Source organism: Anser brachyrhynchus, assembly GCF_964034855.1.
Source record: "Anser brachyrhynchus genome assembly, chromosome: 1".
Classification (NCBI taxonomy): domain Eukaryota; kingdom Metazoa; phylum Chordata; class Aves; order Anseriformes; family Anatidae; genus Anser; species Anser brachyrhynchus.
Genome location: NC_137694.1, coordinates 180,111,445 through 180,138,665, shown reverse-complemented (window position 1 = coordinate 180,138,665; position 27,221 = coordinate 180,111,445). Strand labels below are relative to the sequence as shown.

The window sequence follows — 27,221 nt, the reverse complement described above, 5'->3', positions numbered from 1 at the left end:
CAAGCAACATCAGTTACAACAGCTTAAGAAGTCAACCCCTAAAAATAGCTGTTTAAAATCCTCATGCAAACTAAGAGCACATTTCTTCTTTTCGAGAATAGATGAATTTACATAAAGCACATTAATTTTTAATTTCAGACCACAATAAACAACACTGCTTTCAAGTTATACTTTATACGTGGTGACAGTTTTTAAAATACCTGCATCTTTTGCTAATACTTAAGCTACACACAGTGTTATTTGATGCAACACCCTGACACAAGTGAAAATGCATATTCTACGTATTTTACACTCCATATAGTATTAACAGTCACGAACAAGAAGAAAAAACATTTGGTAAGAAAACACAGATTCAAACATATTAGAGTCATTTTTAACATAAAAGCCATTACTGAAGACAAAATAAGATCTTTTCCTTCATCCCCCTGGAGAAAACCACTTGATACCATGTTACGTGATGCCTAGATAAATGTTTAACTGTGCAAATATATTTATAGTTACCTGTCACTGAGATGAAGAAAACTGCTGCTCTCATCAAGATGTTCATCTTCAAAACTTAGATTGGACCAACTGCCAGTGCTATCATCACCGATACTAAGGCTCATCTGCTGGCTAACAATAGACTCAACAGAGTGAAATCCTTCTCTTCCAGCAGAGCTAAACAAAAATTTAAGACAAAAACATCACTACATTTCATGCCAATCCATGTTAATTCACTTACAGAAATTTAACACTATTTCAAAGATACTAAATTCCAAGGAGAATGAAAATAAAAGGGTGTAAGAGTATCCATTAATTTGTACCCTGTTCTCAAAGTAAGAAATGAAGCAATTAAATGAATCTGAAACTTCAACAGGCTTAGATCAGGGATTGCTATTTGTAACTCCTTTACTAGAAGGCAGAGGGAATGGCACACATAATTATCTCATTCTGAAGATTATTTGCTATAAAGCACTTTATAGTTTTACCATTTAGGCATTTTACAGACTGTAGATCAAGGTATGCTTTTCAAGCAGAAGAATTAACATTTTTTGGAATTGCTCACCAAAGGACTGTTCAACTCTTACCCCTCCTTGCTTTCATTGCTACAAGCAAGGTGGTCTGCTACTGTGGGCAAAATGCTTAAGAACACAATGATATTTAACGGCTTAGAATTTTTATTTCTGAAAAAGGGTCTTTCCACAGATAAAGATTTGTCTTCCTGTTTCAAGCATGTGCAGCAACACATAACTTTTTCCTCCCTCAGGAACTAAATTTACATTTTTAATCCAAAAAAGACAATCAAACAGGTATGTTCAATAAAGGTAGCCATTATAAGATCCTTCAAATGACCCAGTTTGATAACTTTAGAGAAGTTTGAACTCCTTACAATGAAGTTATAACATGAAAACATACAGTTGTGAGCTAATCTTCATGTGTAAACCGTGGTTATAGAGATGTAGATGAAGTGGTAGAAAGCTCAAGAAAAATGACCATCCTACTACCGCCACAGTCAGCAGTCACTGTAACATCCACAACTTACAAAGCCAGCCCTAATCACATCACTGTCAATGCTTCGCTCCAGTAAACATGAATTTTTGCATGCAAAGATATAGCTCAGAACAGTTTGACTGTTTGAATCGCAGCCCATCTGGGCAACGCGAAAGGTGACAGTTCAAGAAACATCAATGGGTGATGCTGTAAGAAGCATTTGTAAATTTTGTCATGTTAAAACCTTAACATCTCCTCCTTGTCACAGATATAACAACAAGCAATATTTATTCAAACCCTGCACTTTAGATGCTCTTGTCATATTCTAACTAAAAGTTTCAAGTAATATTTTTAAGAAGTGATTCAAAACCCAAGTGCCATCTCTGATACTGTGGGTATTAGAAAAAACATATTACTACTGTTACACACTGATTAAGGTTCCAAACTCCTCATATGCAGCACCACGCTATACAGTTTATTAGCATTTCTCAACTACTGGAATTTCTAATTGAATACTTTCACTAAAAGATCATAAAAACTAAAACAGAGTTTGTTTTCTGCAAAAGCTCTGTCCATCACTACTCCCAAAGAACAAAAACTTCCATTGCTGTTTACAGGCAGAAGCTTAGCATGAGTTTCATATCAAACCTTGAAAAAAAATGAATTCAGATCCACTGCAATCTTTAGCCATTGAACGTATAAAGGTCTATTTTATTATTCATCATGATGTCCCTCTAGAAACTGAAAGAAAAATCCTTTGCCACTATGAGGAATTCTGCACCCCCTATCCCCTACAAAGTAGGAAAATAAGTGTTACGATAAACTGGAATAACCAACAAGGTAAAAATTGTTCCTGGACCCAAAAGGTAGATTTCCAGTCATTCTGATCCCTGCAGTTTAAGAAAGAGTTGCTGTTTGCCCTAAAATTAGCAAAGGCTAATTTACCATTTCCACACTAAGCATACAAAAATCAGAAAATCAGTTTCTCGTCTACTTTATTACTGTTTTATAAGTGTCTTAAGATTTTTTTTTCTTCCAATAATAAGGATACTATTTTAAGTCATAAGCAAAGTAAACAACCCTTTGTACTTTAAAGCAATGTCCAGTCTGGACAGTACCAAAAGTTGGTTCTACTGATAATCCAAAATAAATTACATTTATTTTTCAGTACAGAAAATGAAATACAGGTAGGGAACAAATTTGGATTCAGTCATGGCTCATACAGCAACAAAACCTGTAAGGTCTACTATTCTCTAATGTAGGTAAAAAATAACAGCATTTCAAGTTGAAATATTAAGTTCCAATGATTAGTTAGCTACTGGAACATATGCAAGCTGATATACATAGAAACCTTGGTTTAAAGCTCCCACAGGTGGAAAAAGACTTTTCTACCTATGAATCATTTATATATCACCGTAAGAATAAAAAGAAAGTACTCTGAACATAAAATTTGTACTTAGGAATTTTTTCTTCTAGAAATACATTATGTCTGTATTAACAATCCTCTTTTTTCTGGTACAGAATGCATCAAGAAAAAATTATTATTACCTTATGTTAACTGCCTGACCAATATTAGTCATAGCTGAGGTCATTATTTCAGTAGTAAGGCTTTCAGCAAAACTGACTCCATCTTGTCCAAAACCACTGTCAGCTGTCACGCTTGTGTAACTCAGCTCTCCCTCTGCTTTCTCAGCAGCCGCAGGAGCCACCTTGTCAGGAAACACTGTCTTCTGTTCTACATCAACGTGAATTTTGGGAATATCAAGATGAAAGACTCTTGGTTTTTGGCAGACACCACCCAATCTAGGTTGAAGAAAATGCCTCACTGGAATGGAGGAACTCTGCACAGGTAAGTGATGAGATGCACTTTCGGTACAGTACTGATGTTCCTTCATACTGCAGCACCTACAGACAGTTCCAGAAAAAGGAGACAGTTTGTCCGTATAGGAAAGCCTATCTCCATTCTTTCTGTTTTCAGCCACCTGGAGAACAGCAGATTCTAAACTCATTTCTAGAGTATCATCTGCTACCTTCCTAGCATATTGTTCTATAGCTTGAATTATGCCTTCACGGTAGCCATTTTCATTTAAACTGCCCGTACTATGATACAGTTTACGACTGGGGGAGAAAGGAAGAAGTGTCCTAGAAACTCTTGTTTTAATGAGATCTCCTGTGACTTCCTCAAGTTCAGTCTTTTCATATAGACAGGAATCTGTCAGAGATTTTGGTAAACATGCTCCTGAAATTTTCAATTTCTTCCTGACATCACTAGTTATGTTGCAAGCAAGGGATTCTGAAAAGTGTAACAATTCCGCGCAATCTGTTCTCTGTGTGCTGATACTCCTTTCGTAAGTTTCTTCTTCACAGTGATGAATGCTGCTTTTCACTTGCTGTGCTGCATCTTTATTCACTGTTTTGATCAGCTCCAGTTTACCATTTACCTGTACATTTTGCCCAGGAAACGTCGTTCTGTTGCATCTCAATTTCGTTTTATGAGCGGCTTGCCGTAGGCCTGACTTGATGGACCTGTAAGCAAGTCTGCTAGCATACTGATCCATCAACAGCTCAGGGTTACCACCTTCTCTTTTCAAAATACGAATAATATGATCTGCATATTCATCCGTCACACTTTCACAGCTTGGGTACTTGGAAGTCAAACCCATCGTGCCTGAACCTTGTGGTAAAGAAAGTACAGAGGAATCTCTCTCACCAAGACACTGGTCCCTCACCGGACCACACCACTCCTTTGAACTAGAATCTTTATCATCTTTTCTCACATAAAGACAATCCACTTGACAGTTAACCCGCTTCAACCTCAGCAGTTTACAATGCCTTGATTTCACCATTTTCTTGGCTTCGCTGATTACTTTTCCTGCCATATCACCTGCATAATTCCATAAAGAGCTGCATGTTTCTTCTGGGGTGTTCACAAACGCAGGATATCCACATGGTTTGTTTTGCGTACTTAACTGAACCTGTCTATCAGCTTCTTTTTCATTTGTTTTATCATCTAAATGGGAAGCAGCCATTTCAGTTGCTACTGAAATTATCTGACTAGCTAAGTTATCAGCATACTGAATAGTTTTTTCTGAATGTTCCTCATTCTCAATGACCTTTTCAGAATGATCTTCATCTTCACTACTTTCTACTTCTTCAGAAAGTGACCGCATGAGTTTCAGCATAAATTCCTCCTTTTCCAAAGAGCTGTGTTCCGTTTCAGACAAACCTGCAACAGATGGATTGTATGGTGTAGAAGGTGGCGTCGCAGGTGCAAATTCCTTTGCTAATTCTCCCTTGAGTTTCTTTGATAGTTTTCTCAGGTTTCTTTCTGAACTAGCTTGACACGGTACTAAAGGAGTTGGTGGGGGCGTGTCAGGCATTACACTGGTATTTCCATCTTTGATACTTGACTTATCAGCCATCTGCAAAGCATCTTCACTGCCAAACATCACTGAAGAAAAGCTGTTTGCACGTGGAAAGCAATCAGCTTGCCTGTAAGTCAAAGGTCCTGATGGTGGTTTTTGAATATCGTGATTTTTTGAGGGCTTGTTTAAGAGTGTCATTGAGCAGCTTCCTGCATCAGTAAAGTCCTCTAGAACATGCCTAGCAAAAGTCACAGTGGAACAAGGCGGTGGCGATTTTGAAAACCTGTGTCCTTTTTGTTCCTGCCAACAATCTTTAGATTCTGAAACGCACTGAACAGAATTAGCTGGAGTAAGAAGAAATTTAGAGGGATTATTCGAAGGCATCTGTTGTTGTCCAACAACTATAGAAACATTACTTGGTTTCTCAGCATCTTGCTTCTTTATCACACATTGTTCTTTTCTACTGGTATCTGCATAAGTCTGTGAGCCCACATTACATGCAGAATTCTCACCAGTGTTGCATAACACAGTTTTACTTTCATCCACAGATTGTTTTATGATATATTTGGCCAAGTGATCTGCAAACATATTATTGGGGACATCTTCACCAGTACATTGCACATGTGGTTTTTTATCTATTTTTCTTGACAAAAACTCTGTGTACTCTTCTACTGCTTTTGTTACCCGAGATGAGGTTATGGCTTCATAAGCCTCATTTACTATCATATCTACCATAGTTCCAGAGAAACTATTAATGCTTTTTGACCCACTCGTTAATTCTGAATTACTGCTTATTCCAGACATGTTAGTCACTTGTTTGGTATTGTTTTGGTTATGTAGGAGCAATGGATTATTTTCAGTACTTTGATTCTGATCTGAAGTTAGGTATATATTTCTGAAAGAAGAGACTTCCTCCTCTCTCTTTCTGCTTGTGAAAAATGGATGAGAGCAGTCTTTGTATACTTTCATGTTGTTATCAGAATTCAGAGCAGTGCATACTTTTGCTTTATAAGCATCAGAGGAAAACTGATGTTGACAAAGAGCTCTTCCAGCTAAGGGCACAGGTACTGAACTTACAACACCGGAGGTACAAAACAGTGCTTGTTGTACTGTATATTCTTTCTTGGAATCTTGGATTGGATTCAGTGCTACCCTGTCATTAAAATCAGGCAAATACATAGAAGTCCGTGTTGACTCTAACGTACTTTCTGCACTCACATATTTAATGTTGTCCATGGAAACACTGATGGCTGCTTGTGTCGTGAAGGTCACATCAACCTGGGATAGCTCAATAAAAGCCTCCTGAATGACAGATTCAGACAGATCTCTGGCATAGGATCTTACTACTTTGTCTTCATAATCAAATGAAGAAGGCTGTGCAACTGTAGGTGTCGAGGGGTATGAAAACTGGCATACTTCCATGATTCCTTCAAACACAAGTTCTTCGGCAAGGTCTGCGGCAAACCGTGCAACGGTATTGGTAAATATTTGCTTCTTCACATGCCGCAGTTCTTTCAAAGCACCAGTTATAGCTTCGCTCACCAAAAAGTTTGCTAGCCCATTAATGGCACGCTCCTTCAGGGAGATTGCTCTACGTCTTCCAATCTCATAGAAAGCCATTTGAAAGACCGAAGAAGTCAACCTAGCAGCCAAGTGACAAAGTGCATTGGTGCATGAAGAAACGCCTTTTTGCAGGTCCTTAAAAGCACTGCCAAAACTTTTTTCAACTAATTCAGCTGCAAATTTTTGAATGCTATCTCGAATTATTGATGATTTATGCTTAGATTTTGCTTGTTTGTCTGGCTCTTTGCTAGTTTTAATTTTGAGATCTGTAGCTTGACCTTCTTTCATAGCAATCCTGTTGCATTTGGAATCATTTCCTGCACATATTTGTTCTGATGAAGAGTCAGAATGAAAAACAGAACCCAGTATTTCAAATGAAACACTATCAGCATATTCTGAATAAGTATTATAAAGTGCATCAGGGTGGTTTTGACCTGTCTCATCTCCGCCAAGATTCATACGACATAAGCATTCAGAAGAACCACAGCTCCCTAGCGGACTGAAAGCCGATGACCTAATAGGGCTGAACAAACCTCCGTTCTCTTCCCCTGATGTTTTAACTGGGCGAGGGGAATCTGGGACATCAAAAACGCTGCTGTACGGTGATTCTGGTTTGCGAGGAGTTGGTTTCTTTACATTGGCTGGGAGAGTAGGACGATCAAACTTGAATTTCTGAGGATTCATTGTAATGCTTGTAGAACACAGTTTTTCATGGGCAGTCCTCCTTTTCTGGGGGGGATTCCCTAGGATAGGATCCCTAATAGCTTTACCAGACTTTTCCAGGGTTTGTTCTAATTCATCAAACTGATCAAAACTATCAAAAAATTCACTAACTTCTGAGTCTGAATCCTCTATACCATCTTTCACTACTGGAATTTTTGGCAGCTGGAGCTTTGCCTTCAAGCTCTTCTGATATCCTTCTTCATCTAAGAAGATAATGGGGCTTGGGCTGGAGCAATCTGACTCAGAGGATTCAGCTGGAGAAGAGGAAAACAATGTTTTACATAACAAATTAACACCTTGATCAGAAGGATTATATGGCTTATAGAAACTCCTTTGTATCCAGGGGTCAGAAATTGAGGTTGTAACTGAATTTTTTACTGAAGACAGTTCCTTAAGTCCCAAAATATCAATCAAAGCAGAAGATCTTGCAGATGACTTCCGACGTACAGAACCCACAGAGATCTTTGAGTCAACAGCTTCTAAACATCGAGCAGGGATGGTCTGTGAAGCAGCATCTCGATGGTTTCGAGAAGTAAAGCTGCATGTACCTGAAAAGGAAAAAACAACAGCTTCAAAAACAAGAATTTATACAGAAAAGCAGAACACTTTGGACAGATTTTGATAGCAATGGCTGGACTTACTATTGTTACAATACACTAACTCATCTTTCATAATTAAAGCAATATTTTTTTCCAAATCTTATTATACTAACAACTGAAATTCGTGCATTTCTTTTTTTAGAACAAGGTAGAACAAGATGCTATTTTATCTGCATATCAGATATGGAGGCTAGAATTTTTGGTTTATGATTTGATAAACTGTTGTGAAAAGAACAGTCTCAAAAATTCAACTTACAGTTGCATTACACCCCTTTACAAAATGCAAAGGTAAAAAAAACATCATGTATTTACATGTATTTTCTCATAACATCCCGACAGCCTAAATTTCAATTAACAATTCCTACAAGTCAACAGCATGCAAGAACTTACCAACACTTTGCATCTTTGAAGGCTCATCTTCATCTAACTGCTCAAAAGCAGTGACAAAATCATCTTCAATTGAAGAGACTGACTGATTAGTATCATCATCTTCTGTACAGGATGTCTCTGGTCGATGTTTTTGCAATGACTTTTTTTCAACTGCGTATCTTACACCTGTGGTATACTTGCTCAGCAAGGTAAATACATAATCTGCTTTGATTCTTGGGAATGAAGGAGACAGTCGCATCACACAAAGCACTTCAGGAAGCTGATTCTTGAAAAAGAGCAACAAGAAAACCAATATAACAATCTTTGAATAATTGCAACTGTAGGAATAACAATGGATTCCCTCAACACATTTTATGAACAGTAAACAATTTACAAGTATTTTAAAGATAAAAAAATAAATGTGTGAAGTGATATTTAAAATCATTTAGCATTTTAATGACCTCTATATTCTGAATAAGTCGTTGCAATAAGACAAAAGAGGTTGTGTGATACAACCCTGATAATACGCAGTCATGAATCTATTTGAAGAACACACGTGTTAAAAAATCCATAAAGACAGAATTTCAAAGCGTGTGTGTGCTTAACATTATTTCAGTTTATACATTATTTGTTTCAATATATAAAAAAACTTGTATGCAACATGATTTAATTTACCATGCAAGGCAACATTGCATAAAGTTGCTTTAACAACGTGTGACTGGAGAAGAAAAGAACCCACTGAGTTTCATAAAGACCTGACACTAATAATTTCTTGGCATCTCTGTTTCAAGGAGGGAAGTCTGGAGAAGATGGAAGGCAGAGCAGAGCAGAGCAGAGATGGGCAATTTGACAAGTTTCACCTTCTTTCCAAGTTGGCAGTAAAAGGGACTATACTTCAGCAAAAGGACTGGATCAGCATCGTAATATTTGTTAGATATTTTGAGTTAGTAATACAGGTACTTAACTGTACATGAGAACAACAAGTTTATTTTGAGATTTTCTAACGCACATTTTAAACAAAAACCACAGAAATGTAACGTTAATACTATCGTGGCCCAAAAATACAAACAAAACAAGGTGTGATATTATTAAACTCTTTAAGAGGCCAAACAATGCCTCGTTAAGGCAATTCTGTACTTCAGACATGCAAGACAAAAAAAATATTTACCTGATGTTTTGTGACACACGGTTTTGCCAAGGTCTTCCTAACATCTTTTAGAAAAACAACCTCATTTTCTTTTAGTTTGCACAACTGAAGCGATTTCAGAACATCTGGAAGATCTGCAGAAACAGCTGCCACCTCCTGATTTTAATGTATGAAAATATTGAGAACAAAAAGTGAAAAAAAATAAGTGAAAAGCAATGAAGAGGTTTTGATCTCATATCCCCCCCAAATATTAACAGCGGCTACTTCTGGTAAAGCTTCTCTTTTATCCACTATTTATTATCCTTTTCTCTACTTACTCTCCTGAGCTCTGACATAAAACTCTTTTCCACGAGTAATTCAATCCACAAATCTTTAACTCACTCTCCTACCAAAAGAAGAATTTCCACTGTTTCTCATGGGACAGAAAAGGCTTAAACATCACAAAGAAGAATCTTGGAAGCACCGAAAAGCAACTGCACATTGTACAAAGTACCCAGCTACATACAGCAGACTGATCTCATCTAATAACTGTTCTCAGTGGATCTCTACATGCTCTTAGCATGCTTTATTGGAATGGTGCTATAGCCCGCTATTATAGGAAAAGGAACATTGGCTTTTTCTTTTTCAGCATTATCTCAGGTAACTTTATATTTATTGAAAACACAGAAAAGGCCTGTGAAGGATTTATGATGTTTTCTTTAAAGCAATCTAAACATTATGCATCTATATTCTATGAAGCAAGTCTTCATAAACCTACTCAGCCTAATTTTTGTATAAATGTCATCTAACTCTATACAATCAAATAGCTCTCACCCATACTTGGATGAATATTTAGCAGGACTATAATTTTATTAATTAGCAACAAAGGTACAATTCTGAACACAAATGGATTCATACGTTTCTATTGTTTAATAGATGTTTTAAACATCAGCAAATCATTACAGCAATCCCTACTGAGTTCTAGACAAAGTGTGGAGTAGCACTACAAACATGTTATGGTGTTATACTGACATACAAGTTGCAGGAGAGAAATAAATCCTTAAACTTCTTAAAATTGTATGACAACCCCACAAATTGGCTACGCTTCCCTCTTTAGATATTTCCTCATCTAGCTCTCCAGAAATAATAGCAATTGCATGGCTAGCAGTCAATTCAGAGAACTTCTAGCTTTGCACACTGCGACTGCACTACATTAATAAGCACAAATATTAAGAAGGTCACAAGCAAAAATATTGATACATACAGTTTTTAACAAAACAAACAAACTACAACTTAAGTATGCAATTTCAGACCATTCCAATACAAAGACTGCTTCAGACTGTATTTAAAATAGATACAGAAACACTAGTGATGACGTTAAAATAATTATATTAAACCTCTCAACAATGTTTAAGACTGTTGTGCTTTTAAATGCTGAATGCAAATATATTTCATTTCCCAAAAATCAAAACTCCTCTATCCAACAAACTGTGTAATACTTAGAAGAAAGCACCAGTGCTGAAGAACATTGTTTTCCAATCCAGACAGACATACCATACCTGCCAATGTGCAGTACCCATCTCTTCAGCAAAACCTATAAATGTAATCTGTAGAATAAACACATTAACAATATTAAAGAAACAGAACAGAATTTTGTAGGTTTTCTATAGAAATTTAAAAGTTTAGCAGATTTTATCATAAAGCTTCATTCTACCACCACAAAAACCATACATTTGGGTAGCATAACTTGCCTGAACAGTAGTGCAGAGTCTTACATATAAACAGTAACATTATAATATTTGACTTGTAAATATCAGCTCAGACTAAAGGGCACATACAACATATAAAACCCACTACACAGAAAATTTTCTAATGGCCTATTCTCTGGTATAAATTTATCAACACATACATGTCCCATTCAGTCTGTTAAAATAAACATGATTTTGCAAAGATCAGCGCTTTAAGCTGGACACGTATAAACCAGTTCCGATCTGAAATCTGTCCATGCTAACAAACTACAACACATTTGGATATACTGAAGAGAGCACAGTGCTAACACCTAGACTATCTACCACGTAAACTGATTAGCCTCAGGCCAAAAGACAGCAGATGTGTTTTAATCCACTTGTTTGCACGCAATATCCAAGTAGACGAACCCCTAAAGTAAAAGGATTAAAATATTCAACCTCAAAAAAACCTTGTCAGACTCAAGAACCTGGTATATGTCAGAAATGTCAACCGTACCTCCGGTTTTTGGTCTTGTAGACAGGGGTGATATTTTACTATACTCTCCTTCTATTCTGCCTACAGGCATCTTGTATCATTCAACACTATCAGATCAAAGGCAGAAAATATTTTGTATTATCTTCATTCTTCAGTGCCAGCTCATGATCTATGTTACACACACCTATTCAAACTTTGTTTCCAATGTCAGATTTCCTCAGTTCTCATTTAATATTTCCCTAATGACTCATCAATAGGGTAACTGCATACTACTAAAAACCCAAAGCATTTATTTTCAAAACAAGGTTGTAATAACTGGTACACAAAGATTAAATGCTTCCACTGATGTTTGCCGTTAAACGTGATATGGCTTGTATTCAATTATTTTAGAGCACTACGCAATAGAATGGATTTTTCATATTCAAGTCACAGCTCACATAGAATCACAGAATGATTTGGGTTGGAAGGGACCATAAGGATCATCTAATTCCAACCCCCGGCCATGGGCAGGGACACCTCCCACCAGACCAGGTTGCCCAGAGCCCCATCCAGCCTGTTCTTGAACACCTCTGGGGATGGGGCATCCACAACTTCTCACATTAAATTTGTGACACCTACTCCCTGTTTATATAAAGTAGTCAAATGGTTCTCACATCTAAAATTAGCAAAGAACACCTCTGTGCTTATCATCACTTACTGTTTCAGCAACTTGCCTGTGCGTATAAAGAAACTATGAAAGAACTAGAAAAAGAAATGGCTGAAAAACAATTGCTTTGTAGTGTATTTGAGTTTCGAGTAAGCGGTACGTTTTGTCACACGTTGAAATGATAAGCCACCTTTCAAACTGAAATCATACTAAAATACTAAAAATTCTGACTTATTTCATGTGGTGTCATGTTAGGAAATTACTTTGCCCCCAGAAAGCATCTTCCTGTTTACATTCACTCATCCTTATTTCAGTTATGACAAATCCTAAATGAAACACTTTGTAGTAACATTCCAAAGAGCTCTTGGCAAATTACATTTCTCCAGCACCACGCTCACTGTGCTAACTATGAAACAATCCTTTTCAAGTGATACATCCTTCAGCTCCGACTTTTTTTTTTAATCCATACAGTATCTGCAAGACACCTTTCAATTCCTTCGTCTTTTACCTGCACAATACCAACAATATGAACTGAATTCCTCCACAGAAGAGGCATAAGAGAATACCAAGCAATTTAAGGACTTGGAGGAAAACCAGTTCTCTGAAGATATTTTGGGAGGCTTTAGGGTCTGTTGATGCTCGTACACCCATTTGATGCTGGTACACCATTTCTGAGCAGGTATATGCTCTTCTGTCTTCTTACATGTCCTTTCCTCTTCCTCAAAATAGTAATTCCAATCCCTTCCCTCTCCCACAGAATACTTCATTGTGCAAGACAGGGCAGCACGCAGGAGCTGCAGCTTTGCACAGATGAGGACTAACAGGTCAGTATGAACACTGATTAGCCAGCAAACTGCCATCAAAGAGACCACACCACTGCTGAGTCTGCCTATTTCTGCCTCAGTGACAACATTAATTTAGATTTATTATGTCTAAGCTCCAGTCTTCACAGAAACATAATCAATCACCTTTAAGATCACAAACATATCTGAAAATAGCGCAGCCATTCAGAAGTTGTTGGGGAGCAGGCCAGGGAAACAGAAAGGCCAACAATCAGTAATACAAGCCTATGTTTTAAACTATATGTGACACTGGATTTGAAGGTTATCAAAATCCATGGGCACAGAGGTGCTTGACTGAAATGGCACAGGAAGCCTAAATCTGGTTTTCATAAATCTAAGCAATTACCTTCACAGTCCTAATAATTTCTTTTAACAACATTCTATATATAAAAATACAGAGAAAGACATCTATAAGAAAAAACACCTGTTCTGTGGTCCTTCTATCAACCCTCTTACATTTCAACCACAGGGCTCTTAATTGTTTGAGCTAATAAGGTAACTAAACATAGGAAGCTATCTTTGTCCATAGGGACCATCGTTATAGACACATCAACTGTTGCCAGCTGTTTGCTGTTCGGCAATTTTTGCTAAAAAAAAAAAAAAGGGGGTGTGTAGGGTGGAGGGTTCATCTTTCACAAGAATAGCTCCTTGCCTGCTCCCCAAACACTTTACCCAGTCACCAACCTCACTATCCAGCCAGTTCCCAACACCCTGGAGACATCCAGGCAATCCTCCCTCCCCTCTGCTGGTCACACAATCTGCCTCTTCCCTTTCTCCTACTACTCCTTACCTAACTACCAGTCTTCCTTAATGATTTTCTGAGCTTTTTTTTACTTCATTTCCACTTCTCTCTGACCAGTTCAGGTCACCATCCCCTTCCATAAGCTCCTTTGTCAAGCCTGTCAACTACTCAGTAGCCTTCTAAAGCTCTTAATACGAGATACACAGTACATGCTGCTTCTTAGCTTTTTGTTTTCCCTTAGAGCAGCTTCTCCAGTCTTATAACTTAAACAGTTCTAGTCATCCTCCTCACAGCTCAAGATTTACCTGTATAGTCCTGATTTCTGTCCAGGCCTACTGTTTTTTATTGTTTGTTCATTTGTTTTTTAACCCTTTTTCCACCACCAGACCTTGTTTAATTTTTGGCCTAAATATTCATATACGAGAAGCCCTGATCCACTGTACTGGATCTGCTTTTAGTGCGGATATTCACAAGGTAAATATGAGTAATCCACAAACGTTTATCTTCAGACCTGGATCAAAATGCTCCGCTACTTTTGCTAGGGTACTGTCCATACAACCTGATCACAGTAGTGCTCACAAATGCAGTACACCCAGTTACACAATTCTTACAAAGTCCACACGTTTTGTTATTTAGTTTCACAATTCCCACAAAGCAGAGAAACGTCATCTTGAAATGTCACTGCTGTTTTCAACACTAGAGTGGCTGAATTCAAGAATGACAATTTGGGGTAGAGAGTTACCAGCCAGTAAGTTGCAATATTGCTCACATTTGCTATTCCCATTCTGCTGTAAACTATATAATCTTCTACCGTAACCAAAAATATATATATATAAATAGTAAGGTTAAGCCAAACCTCAATAAAATGATCTTGTTCTTCCCGATTTACACATTCATCTTCTGATATACTGCATAACTCTTTCCTGCTGTGCAGCAGTGACTTCATAGACTGCAGAACACCTTCACCAAAACTCTGAAAAAGAATGGAAAAAAAAGGACAAATGTATTTTCAGTTTTCAATACAGGGTCTATCCCTTACACTCCCATAGGTGTCCTTACTATAAGTATTGCTTCAAACAATTTTGTATATAAACCACCAGTTTTAACTACTAAATTCCACATCTTGAGTTTAAACAGATAAGGTCTTTTCTTCAAGAAAATTTTATTGCAAAATAAGTTGTCTGTACTTAAAAAAAATAATAATAATATGGTGAGAACATGTGGACTTGGGAAAAAGAAACAGATGAATCCAAGAAGAAACCCAAGCCCCACCCATTCCATTCCTTGGAGCCTGTACATGGAACTTTCCATCAGCTTTTCCTTAAAGAGAATGAAAAGCAAGTTTAGCCAAGAAATGTTATAGAGGTGGCTTCACCAGTCAGAGTGGAAGAAAACAAACAAAAGAATTCAAGAACCACCCTACACATTCTTCTTCCCCATTCTGTGAAAAAATAATGAACTTAATTCTATGTAATTATTTCTTTTAACATTTATTTAAATGTATGGTGACATGCAAGCATGGCTAAAAAAGGTTTGAAAATATAGGAATTTCTCCCAGTGTAACAAAATGCAGCAAAACAGAAGCGTTATTATCACTGCTATCTGAAATCAAATAAAACAAGATGACAGAAAAACTGAAGGTGTCCTCAACTTGTAAGAAAACCAACCTACGATATCCTCTCACTTTATTTTTTGAAAGTCAGCCACCTTTTTTCTTCAATTTTGTTTTTAAAATTGTCTTCTCTAGCAAGTAGAAAGGTTAAGAAGTGAAAATAAGACCACAATGTGGTTATAAATTGTCAATCTAGTTATTTATTCTCCATATGATTGCCCTGATAAAAGTTAAGTGAGAAATGCATCAAGTTTACAAGTTATTTCAAACCTGCATAGCTTCGTCAACAACAGTACAAGTACTAGAAAGTGAAATTTAGTCAGAGAAGGCTTTGCATTTCTGACAATCCCACAACAAATGCAATCCCTTTATGGTAAAAACTGATCTTACGTATCAAAATTAAACCTCAGGAAAGATGATTCTACTCTGAAAAAAACAAAGTGCTTCTGCACTAGATTCTACTCTGAAAAAAACAAAGTGCTTCTGCACTAGAAGCCCAATTAGCATGGCCAGTGTTACCACACTTGTGTTCATCGTAATGCAAAACTAGGAAAGCATTTCTAGAATGGATAGACAAAAGCAAAAATTCAGGATCCCTGAAATTACCAAAACATATTTCAGAACACTAGCAAACAAGGCTAGGACAGCAATGGCCAAGTGACATTAAAGCAGTCAAAACAGGCATTTTTATGGAAAAGTAAGAGATGGCAATGCAACTGAAGTACTTTGGAGTGCATTTAAGGCAGTTTGGGGGTATTTGAAATAAATTTTAAATTAATTCAAATAATTCTGACTTCCATCTACTCCTTTGTCTCCCTATGTTTAGCTGCAATTTTCCTCTCACACGTTGCATAAATATCTCCATACTTTCCAAAATATGTAGACAATATGCGGACTCTGACTCTCTAAATCATTCAAATTTACAAGTGGCTGCAATGCCAATACTGCTCAGAGACTCTCCCCCAATAAATCTAGAAGCACTAACTCTCTCCCCCACTCATCCCACAGAAAAGTAATTTCTGAAGTCAAACCAACATGTTGAAATGTCTCATTTTCAGCTTATACAATAACTTAATCAGTCACAGCACTCAAAACATTAATAAAAAAGTCAAACATGACCTGCTAATTCTCTGCAGGCCAGAAGTAATCCAGTCTGACAAGTGCTGAAGATTATTCTCTAGTTATTGGGTTTTCTAAGTCAACAAAGTATCAACATACATCTTAATTATATGTAAGTATTTTCTTCCTTAATAAGTTTAATATTTTGAAAGAAAAGGCAGGATGGAAAACTGAACAAAAGTATGGTATTAATAATCACTATAGTTCAAGTTACTAAACTCAAATGTTTGGAGAATGCTAGGCTGAAGTACATAAGAAAGAAATGTGCAACAATCTGAAAAAAAATCTCCCTCAGGTCTGGAAGAACTGTCAAACAATACTACATGAAGGTCTGTCAGACCCCCCGCTACCAAACCCTTGCCACGCAAACACAATACACACACTGACAGAGGCCCTACATGACTGAAGAGATAAAATATACTGACTTAAGAAGGAGTGGAAGGAGGTGATGTGTGTTTTTAAGTTCATATGAATGAATATAAAAGAGCTTAGAACATGGAACGAATAAACAGATATGGAAATTACCAGGCAGAAGATAGATCTCATCTACCTCGACCACATTACCTTCCATAGTTTACTGACACTGAACCAAAGGGAGAGTTAAAAAACAGAGAGCTTGTAGAAGAGCTGCTTCTGGAAAAGAACTGGCCTAGACAGAGCCATGAAAGGGTTTTTTTGATAGGATAACAGATGTGGGCCAGTATCTAAAAATCAACTTCTTCCAACTTGAGACTGAGGTCAAGTATCATCAGCATGAATAAGTGTTAAAAAAAAAAAAGAGTAAATGTACAGATGAACCTGGTAACTCAAAGCAAGCAGGTATCACCAATTAAGAGAGGTGGCATATACAGGAAGAAATTCCTCAAGGTGATAATAGTTTGAAATGCAAACGTATGAAGCACAAGGTTATGTCCTTAAAAAACTAATAGCAAGCATTTAAATAGAATTCTGAATTCACGAGCTGGGAAACAAGAGACCTGACTTTGTCTCTCGATCACGATATAGCAGTGAATAATCAATATGATGCAGCACTGAAAATAGCAAACTTGACCCTTACAGCATCCTTTACCAGAACTGACATCATTCCAGTCCTCTGTAATTGCACATACCATATCATCCACATGTAAAAAGAAGATTAACTTGCAACAAGCACAGAAAGGAGGACTATGAAGGATAATCACTGGAATGCAGAGGCTTTCATACAAAAGCACACTAAAACCTTGGCTTACAGTTTCCAAAAAATCGAGGTTAACGGAGAACAGACTTATGACTGTAAATACACCACGACGGTGAACATCAGCAAAAGGAAAAAAAAATACTGCTTAAGCTGAATACTGACACCTATGAACAGGTATAAATTTGCTGTGAATAGTTTGTGTGAAATTCATAAAGTTTTTAATCATTACAGCAGTGTGGTTCAAAAAGGCTTAAAATCAGTAGTAGGGGATTTTGGAGTTCAGGGTTTTTTGTTTGTTTTGGTTTTGTGTTTTTGTTTTAATCTCCTTCATTAACAGTGAGACTGTATTTGAAAACTTATTCATATTACCACAACTCTGCTTTTGACAGCAGAGGACTGGACTCAATTTCAGGGAAAACCTCTTATCCAACAGGCACTGAAAGCTAATTCCCTCAACTCCAGCCTGTGAGACACTCAGCTAAATTAAAAATTGAAAATCTGATAGTCTCAGGGCCTCGCTGATCAGCATAGGTAAAGACAAGGTCATCTTCAGCAGAAAGATCTTCATTTGTTCTTTTAAGTAGTACAGCTACTACCAATATGCATCTACATATGGGCAAAAAACCAAGCTACCTAGCTACTTGCTAGGTCTGTGTACTCCTTCCTCACAGCAATCTCGAATTCACATGTGTGACAGGAAACCCTACTTCAATAGTAGGTTTGAAATCTGCATTCACTAAGTTATAGTAGGGGAAAATACAAATATCCTAAATTGCATGCAGAGCAAGACAGACCTCAACAATCAAAAATCCTTATCACTTCTCCAGCTTAAAAGAACAATGCAGAGTTTTGCATTGTTCACTTTGTAGACCGCAGATCAAGAAGTCATTAGCTACAGATCCTTCACTGTATGACTAGCATACAGTTTCTACCAGTAATCTCAGAACTGTTTTATACAACTGCTTCCTAAAAATTTCAAGCAACCAAACAAGCCTGCATTATGTCTGTAACACTGGAAAAAACAACTTTGGCAAGGCTAGCAGAAGGAAATTTCCAGGAACACTAACGGTATCAGAAAAAAATCTCATTTTTCCTTCCATTATTTGCCAAGAAATCAAGTCCAATGCTGGCAAGTCACATTTACTCTGCTCTTAAGTAACAAAAGAGCTTTTCTTGACTTCTTCTGCTGTAAGATTTAAATGGGCTTATTATTTTGAAGTTACTTTGTAAAAATGGAAACCTGAACTTTCAATGTGCATACCACAACCACGCACCGACTTCTACAGCTACTTGAAGATTTCCTTTTGAAGTATTATGGAGACAGGACTCAGACTGCAAGCTGTGAATCAACAGCAGATGAAATACAGTGCAATTCTGACCACCCTACTGCCTGGCTCTGTGAGAAAGAACGGAAGCTCTCCACCATTTCTTAAGTAGCTGCCCCTCAGGGAAAAATCAAGAGGAGGCCGCTACAAATCAAAACAGCAGAGTCAGGCTGGATGAAAACAGAGTTCTGTGAGACACCTGGGAAGGGTGGAATTCATGTCACTGGAACCACACAGTCCTGACTGCTTAATGGCAATTCATAGAACTAGCATTTTAGGCAACCGTTATTATCTGTGAGGAATCACTAGTCACTGTCATTGTTAGAGAGATGTTTCTGCAATGCAAAGGCCTAAAACCCTAGGGGATTTTTGTCTGTTTTTATGTTGGGGCTGTGCATGTTCAAATTGAAGAGGAAATAAAAAGGGCAGATTAAAAACATCCTCTAAAATTCACTCTATGCTCAAGCGTAAAATGACCTGAATGTTGTTAAAACAAATAATTTAACTGTAGTTTATTCGTAAACCTGTAAAAAGAGTTGTATATACATTGTGTCTTAAAGTGAAAGAATATCACCCATAATTAGAAATTGCTTAATGCATGGCAGTTACCAGAAACTGGAAGATAACAGATTATCAGAAGATGGCAGTTATCACAAACATGGCAGACAGCAGAAACTGGAACAAGTGATTCTCTGCCTGGCAATTCCGTAATGCTCATATTTGCTCTCAAGCTGTTCCTACAGGACCTATACTACATACCCGGACTTTAAAAAAAAAAATCTGTTTTATGGAACAAAACAATGCAGTTTCCAGGTGACAAAATTCTTTCTTGCTCAGTTTCTCTTCTTTAGCACCATACACGGTTTTAAGTCAAAAGTCAAGGAAGATCCAGAAAAATACTCATCTGCATTCAACTACTTTGAGAAATATCATTGGATAAATCAATTTGTTCCTTCAGGATAAACTGCCGTGTAATACTTTCATTTGAGGAAGCTGTAGTTTATTTCTCTAAACCGAAGGGACAAAATAAAAAGAATAAATAAATACTGTTCAAAAAATAATCTTTCACAAGTGTTAGGCAGATTTTACTTTTCTCCAAAGCACCACACAGAAGTTCACGTAAACAATAAAGATAAGCCAGGATGGAAACAAAGGTCTAAAGATACTACAGTAAGCCCTAACACAGATTTCACATAACAGTTTTCAATGAACACTATTTATTTTAATTTCATATAAATGTGAACCAACACTCAAAATAAAATAAAAGAGTTATATTCCATAAACAAGGCAAATTTTAACACACAAATACATCACAGTTATATCACATCACCTCAAAACAAAAAAGGAAGACAAGAGGCAAAAGCCTTCTTGTAATTATTCTTTCTCACAGTTCTACTATGCTAAATATGCCAATGCATAAAGCAAGGACAGTTTTTTGCCTCTTTGAAACATTAGTCTACCAAAGTTAAAACTTAAAAAGCAACAAACACAAACAAAAAATCCTTAACGTTCACTTCGTTTATTATTAGACTGCTGCAAAAAAAGATGCAAAATCTATGAATTATTTTTTTTTAAATGAGTTACCTTTTTCACAGACGTTCTTGGTTTCATTTGACTGCCCTGAGCCCTTGCGTACGTATCCATGATTTTACCAATCTTAGTATCCAATGAAAGTCAGCTCAAAATACCTACAAAAACATTTACACTTGATTATTTTTATGGTTCCCCGCTTAGTTAGTAATACACTTTGAAAACACAAGTAGACAAAACAAGAGCCAACAGAAAGAAAATACATTTTGAAACTAAGATGAAGCAGCACACCATCCAGCTTGTTGCCCTTGGAAAATATACCGCCTTAACTTAAAATGATGCAGAAAATGTAAAATTAATGGTAACAATAACCCCCCCCACACGTATTACAGCTAGTTCACAAATGTTTATTTAACTACATTTCAATGGTGCCTTGGTGGAAGACAACATTCCGTGAAACACTGTTTCACTATTGTTGAGCCTTGGGTGAAGCTCATCAGCAGGCTCTTGTACCACAGAAGGCACCAGAACAACGCTTCAGCAATCCGGAGGGGAAACGTAGCTCTTACCCACTTGACCAACTGGCCCGATTATCTCTGTCACCTACGTACAAACAGCACACGACCCCTGTTTAGGATAACACACATCCACAGGCTTCTCGCACTGCTCTGAGCAGTCCTGCCTCAGCTGGCAAAACTCAGGGGACCAAGGACGCATTCACCAGTGCTTCATCACGATCGGTCAAAAGAGCTTCTGCTTAAGCCAGCTACCCTTACTGACCTCAAGCCCAACTCTAACAAGAAATACATGTATCTGGGAATGAAATCTAAACGGGTTTCACAATTTTCTCTGTTTAATTCACAGCAATAGAAAGAAACAAAATAATCTAGTTTCACTCATCCCTATATCCCCCCAAAACAGTGATGAATAAAAGGCATTAATAAAAACAGAAAGCGTATGCTGGCCTTTTAAGTCGTATAAAAGTTTTGATACTTCATCTTTCTCGATGGTCACAGAATTTAGCCAAGAAAAGACTCCTGGTAAAACAAACCAGGTAAGGAACATATCAAATTGACTGCAAAATAAAAAATAAATACATATCAATACATCAGAGCGTAGGTCTCCTTTGCATAGCTAACCAGCTTGGTTTTCTTGACATCACCTCAAGCACACACACACTCTTTATACAGGAACAAGCATGGGTTTGTCCTTGAGTAGGTGTAATTTAAATAATAAAAGTAGTACTGACATAAAGTTATCGTATTCTTCATCTTCTCGCCCCCATCAGCAACTATACAAACAAAGCTTCCTCATAGGTATAATAATAATGATGATTACAGATATCTATTCACATTCCACCTTGATTTCTGCTTTTCTTCATAAAGATGAACTTGCCAGAATCTTCAAAAAAAAGTTACACCTACATGAACAGCACCATTTCCATTCCTGGAGCACAGTATCTCACTTAACTAGCTCTCTCTCAAGTTTGGAAAATTAAGACAATGACATGAAACAGATAGGCAGACAGAATATAATCTGTATATAATAAATTCAAATCTAAATTATAGAAAACTTCTGTGGATAGAAGATTAAAACCATAATGATGCTTCTGTTTAGACTCGCGTGTTAAAAAAAATGCCATGAAATAATAACAAGCAAGAAAAAGACGCCCACCTCCCTCGTCCCTGCTGCTCTACCTGAAGTGGCTAACCCACTCACTGGGTTAATCTCATCACACCAGGGAACCACTCTTAACACATCCTTGTGCTCAGAACAGCCACCTCTGGGACAGCTGGTCTCTCACCTAGGCTCGAGTGCTACTGCTCCAGCTCTGCCATCCACAGACCGACCGTTCTTTGCAGCAATTCTAACAACGCCCGACACAAAAATCACGGAGATGACTTCATAGCGACACGGGTTCCAACAGCATCTACTCAGGTACAGCGCTCCACAGCTTCACCACCTTCAGACAGCAGGTTAAGCATTATCCTAGGGTGTCAGCGAGCACACACTGGAGACCCACGCGCCCACGCTGAACCCCGTGCAGCATCACATACCTCGTGGAACTGGCAGCCTTGTAAAGCACCATGCAAAGATGCTGGAGAATAACTCTACTGGCTTACCCCTGGTGGTGGTTTTACTCGGGTGGGTGGCCGAGATCCACCACAACCGCTCTCTCACTCCCCCTTCCTCTAAGATGAGCGGGGAGAAAATACGATGAAAAGGGCTCAAGGGTTGAGATTAGGACAGGGAGATCGCACAGTAATTATCGTGACAGGCAAAACAGACTCAGCATAGGGAGAGAGTAAGATTTACTGCCTATTACTAACAAGCTAGAGAAGTGAGAAACAAAGGAAAGAAACCAAAAGCACCTTCCCCCCTTCCACCCTCTTCCACCTCCTCCCCCCAGGCAGCGCAGGGGAACGGGGGGAATGGGGGTTGTGGTCAGTCTATAGCGCTTCTTCTCCACCGCTCCTTCTCAGTCACTCTCGTCCCCTGTGCTGTGGAGTCCCTCCCACGGGATGCAGCCCTTGCTGAACTGATCTGGCATGGGCTGCCCACAGGCAGCAGCTCTTCAAGAACTGCTCCCACATGGCTCCGTACCACGGGGTCCATCCCTCAGGAGCAAACTGCTCCAACCTGGGTCCCCCATGGGCAGCAGCTCCTGCCAGGTCACCTGCTCCTGCGTGGGCTCCTCTCCACAGGCTACAGGTCCGGCCCAGAATCTGCTCTGGCAGGGGTCTTCCACAGGCCGCAGGGTACTTCTCCTCTGGCGCCTGGAGGTCCACCTGCTCCACCGTGGTCCACGTAAACCCACTACACCCCTGCCTCAACTCGACACCACAGCCATTTCTTCTTGTCTGCATCCTGCCCTATACAGGTTCCCTCCATCACCGAGGGTATCCCAGGTCTGTCACTCATTTCAGAGAAATCTCAGGGGTCCCGCTTGTCCAGGAATACAACACAGAACAAAAATTGAAGATGAATAAAATTATTATCTGTTTTCTACAGTACCCAAACTTTCAGACTAACTGGAAAGGAAGCAAAAATACTCACAAACAAGACAGCCTGGAAATAGTTTGTACCTTGTTTAAAGTAAAACCCAACATTTATGGTAACTTCTACTTCTTCACACTGTATTTGACTATTAGATTACATTTCCTCCTACTGTAAACTCAACAAAAAAGGGGAATAAATGGCACAAATACCAGATGGAAGAGGAACAAAACTTTCCTGGTACTGAAAAGCTATCAGCATTCATTAAACAAACACGGGAATAACTGACAAAAGCCCATTTAAGCATCTCTGTCTTTCTAGCAATTTTATTATGTTTTCTTTAGCAAACCATTGGCAAAATGATTTTAAGCTTTCTCATCAAACCACATAATGAGCATTCAGCTAGCTTTCCCAATCTTGTTTGAGTGCCTGTAACCGGCAAAATTCAGGACTGAAATCAGCTTAAGTGCATTCAAGAGGAATTTTGCCATGAACTCTAACTCTGTATACAAATTTACCCCACACAACTTCACTGAAAGTCAGCGTGCACTGACAATCATTAGCAAACAAAAAGGAAATCTTTTTTGTCAGTAAGCACAAGCGTGCGGAGCAAATCTTTTAAGTAGCTATATGGACACGTACACGTGTCTTATGTTGCATGGACGTGTACACGTGCACGTCTATGTTACAGGTATACAAGGTCTTGAGGCGTTTGAACTGTACATGCAATAAATCTGAACTATACACAATAAGTTCTTATTAAGTTTCCTTTATGCTTTTTTATTTCTCTTTTCTAATAATTTATCACTTTCATTAATTGGGTTGGCAGTCTTGAAACAGCCTATTTATAAAAATGACAGACTGTCCTGACCACAGCCACATCCACACTAAGCAGGGTAGGTAAATACACCTGTGTTAGAAGTGCTGTATTCTTTTGTTCTTGCTTGAATCTGTGTCATTTTTTTCCCCCCTATTTCACAGAGATATGACATGGATACCAAGCTTCACCAACTTCAAGAGAATCCTTCCTTTTCTCTGGCTAGATCACTGTTAAAAATCATTGCCCTTGCCTTTCCCCAGGACTGGACCTGAATTCTCAAAATACAGCCTTGGAAAAAAAACATTACTCCGAGTACCAGAAATATCCATTAGTCTAGATTTCGGGGGGACCGTGCAATTAAGTTTCTGTACTTTATTCTGTCACGTGTTTCATGCATAACTAAACCATTTAAGGGGGGTGATGTTGTTTTCCAAGCAGCAGCATTTTTTTAAGCGAACTTACTCCCTCTTAGAAAGACCTTCACCAGAGAACACCTTGTTTAGGAGGCATTTTTTTCATTTTATAATCACACCAAATGATTAACAGGAAGAGGGAATAATCTAATTCACATTATTACGCTTCCACACTGAGTAACACGTTCCATCAATGTACTTTTTCAACTGCCCACAGATTTTAAAGAATCCACAAGGGGTAAGAAATTACATCAACCAAGATGGTATAATTCAATTATCACACCTCAAAAACTCACCTTGCCTGTGGGCCTAGAAATCCACCTGGACAAATGGAACCAAACCCTCTCTAAAAACACTTGATTTCCAAAGGATTTAATATTGGCAGTACTGATGCCTTGATTCAATTGGACAATTCTGAAATACCCTTGCCAACATGAAGTGATGTAAGGCTGTTTCCTAGTGTAAGGGCACAGAATGGGGTTATTTAAGAAATATTAATTTTAATACCACTGATCACGTCCAGGTACAACAGGAAGCTTTATTTTTCGATGCCTCTCTCTGGTAACATCCCCGAGCTTCAATAACCCCGTTATAATACCAGATCTATAGTTCATAGTTACCTTATTTTCCATTCGACACGCAAGGGAACCAGCGAGCCCTACAGAAACCACTTCAGGTGTAATAAAACCCCCCAAAATCCCCTCAGCGAGAGCCGGGAAAGCCAACAAGCAGCACTCGCCGCTCCCCCTCCCACCTGTGGCAGCGGGCGAGGAGGAGGAGGAGGAGGAGGAGGAGGAGGAGGAGGAGGAGGAGGGGAGCGGCCGGCCCGTACCTGTCGGTCTCCCTCAGCGCCCGCCGCCATTTCGCCTCCTCCAGCGCCGGCCCCGCCACCGCCGCCGCCGCCACCGCCGCCGCCGCCACCCCCGTTACGGCCGCGCGGCCCCGCCCCCCGCGCGCGACGCTCTCGCGACGCTTCCCCCTCCCCCCCCCCCCCAGCCTCACCGGGGAGTCGGGCGGGGGTCACGTGGGGCTCCCTCCGCCTTTCCCATTGGCTGCGGTCGGGCACCTCGGAGGGAGGGAGGGGCTGTGAGGGGGCGCGCGCCGCCTCCGGGCCTTGGGGCCGTTACGGCCGTTACCCGCCCGTAGGGGGCGGGGCTGTGCCCGGTGAGGAGACGGAGGGGCGCTAGTCTCCTGCCGGGAGGGCACTAATGGGGAGGTTCCTCGAGCAGTACACAATGGTTAATGTTCCTCGAACGATGCACAATGGTTAATCCGACACTAATGACGCTGTCCCTCCCCAAAAGGCTCCCAGTGCCCAGCCAGGTTTAGCTGAGGCTTGGCGTACCAGGGTGCCACTGTGTCTACAGTGGCAAGTTGGTTGTGACAACCTCTGGAAGACGTGAAGGAAACAGTCCCCAGACTTGTTCTCAGCAAGAATCCAAAACTTAGACAGTGCAGGCAGGAGGTGGAAAAGAAAATATTAATTAAAAAAAAAAAATAGCCCTGTAGCTTTTTTATTGAGGATTTCAAAGTGTGACTTACAGACAGAGACTGCCTTGAGTTCTTATCATCTGCATTTCTTTCTTCTTTCCAGCACCATCTGAGCCCTATGGAAGGACTGTGGGAATTTTTGCTAGTAGATCTCCATAGCTTTTCCACATAATTCCTGTTTCTAGTTTTACTTAAGCTGTTACCTTCCTATTTAGTCCTTGATCACAGGCCATTTCGGGTTGTATAATCGTTTTTAGACACTTTAGAAGTCAGAGGATACATATTCAATTGCTCATTTTGCCAACAGATAGAGCAACTACATTTTAATTTACCCTGAAAACTAATAAGCTATGGGGCAAAGCCTGCAAACCATGCACAAATGAGGATAAAAGAAACAAAGAACTACTGGTCCTAAAGTATGTCACAGTGTTAGCTAAGTGGGACAAATAAAAGGTCTCTCATATTCCCAGCAACTGCACGTCCCTGTGGGGTGGGGAAAAAGTAAATGAATAATTGAATCAAATTTAACTCAAGTTTGTCATCATTTCAATGTCCATCGAGACCATCCTGGTTTGGAAATGTATTCTTTTGAGTAAAGAAATTGTTACAGTTTTGCAGATCTTTGGTTAACCCAAAAATACCTCTTTTTGACCAACAATCCAAATACCCTTCAGTTTTCATGAAAAGTAAATGGTCTGTAAGAGGGGTTTGTTGTTCTTCGTATATCAAGACTTACAGTTGGTAAACATTTACCAAAACAAAATATATCTGGAAGTAATGTAAACATGAGAAAGCAGGCTTTAAAAATAAATTCAAGCTTTTTATTCCCTTTGTTCTATAATTCCCCTTAGACTATTCAGAATAATGAGTTCCTATGGCTTCCTGCCAAACCCTTAAAAAACATCAAGATTTACCCTCATCAGGAAACTATGAAACAAAACCCACAGCACGCCATTGTTGGTCAGAAAAAAAAAATGTTTTTTATACAATAATAAAAATGGAGATAGCTTTGAAATTATCTTTTCTTTTTTTCAACTGATTTAAGGTCTGCCTATGTAAATGCACAGGA

The 27,221-nt window shown here is 38.8% G+C and overlaps 1 protein-coding gene across 6 annotated transcripts in view; it reads right to left on the bottom strand.

The window, feature by feature from the left end:
* The window catches only part of AKAP11 (A-kinase anchoring protein 11), a 43,904-nt gene extending 18,266 nt beyond the window's left edge, over positions 1–25,638 (bottom strand). For 3 of the 6 annotated variants that reach the window (XM_080554884.1, XM_080554887.1, XM_080554889.1), the window contains exons 1-8: positions 25,494–25,638; positions 20,486–20,589; positions 14,525–14,641; positions 10,775–10,822; positions 9,258–9,392; positions 8,111–8,375; positions 3,019–7,669; positions 502–657 (exon numbers count right to left, since the gene is read on the bottom strand). In XM_080554884.1, coding sequence (XP_080411010.1) covers positions 502–657; positions 3,019–7,669; positions 8,111–8,375; positions 9,258–9,392; positions 10,775–10,822; positions 14,525–14,641; positions 20,486–20,545 — 5,432 coding nt within the window. In that variant the 5' untranslated portion in view covers positions 20,546–20,589; positions 25,494–25,638. Of the gene's footprint in view, positions 1–501; positions 658–3,018; positions 7,670–8,110; positions 8,376–9,257; positions 9,393–10,774; positions 10,823–14,524; positions 14,642–20,485; positions 20,590–22,235; positions 22,772–25,281; positions 25,436–25,493 lie in introns of those variants that run through there. The other 3 variants (XM_080554885.1, XM_080554888.1, XM_080554886.1) reach the window with 2 other exon arrangements.
* Between the last annotated feature and the right edge of the window lie 1,583 nt (positions 25,639–27,221).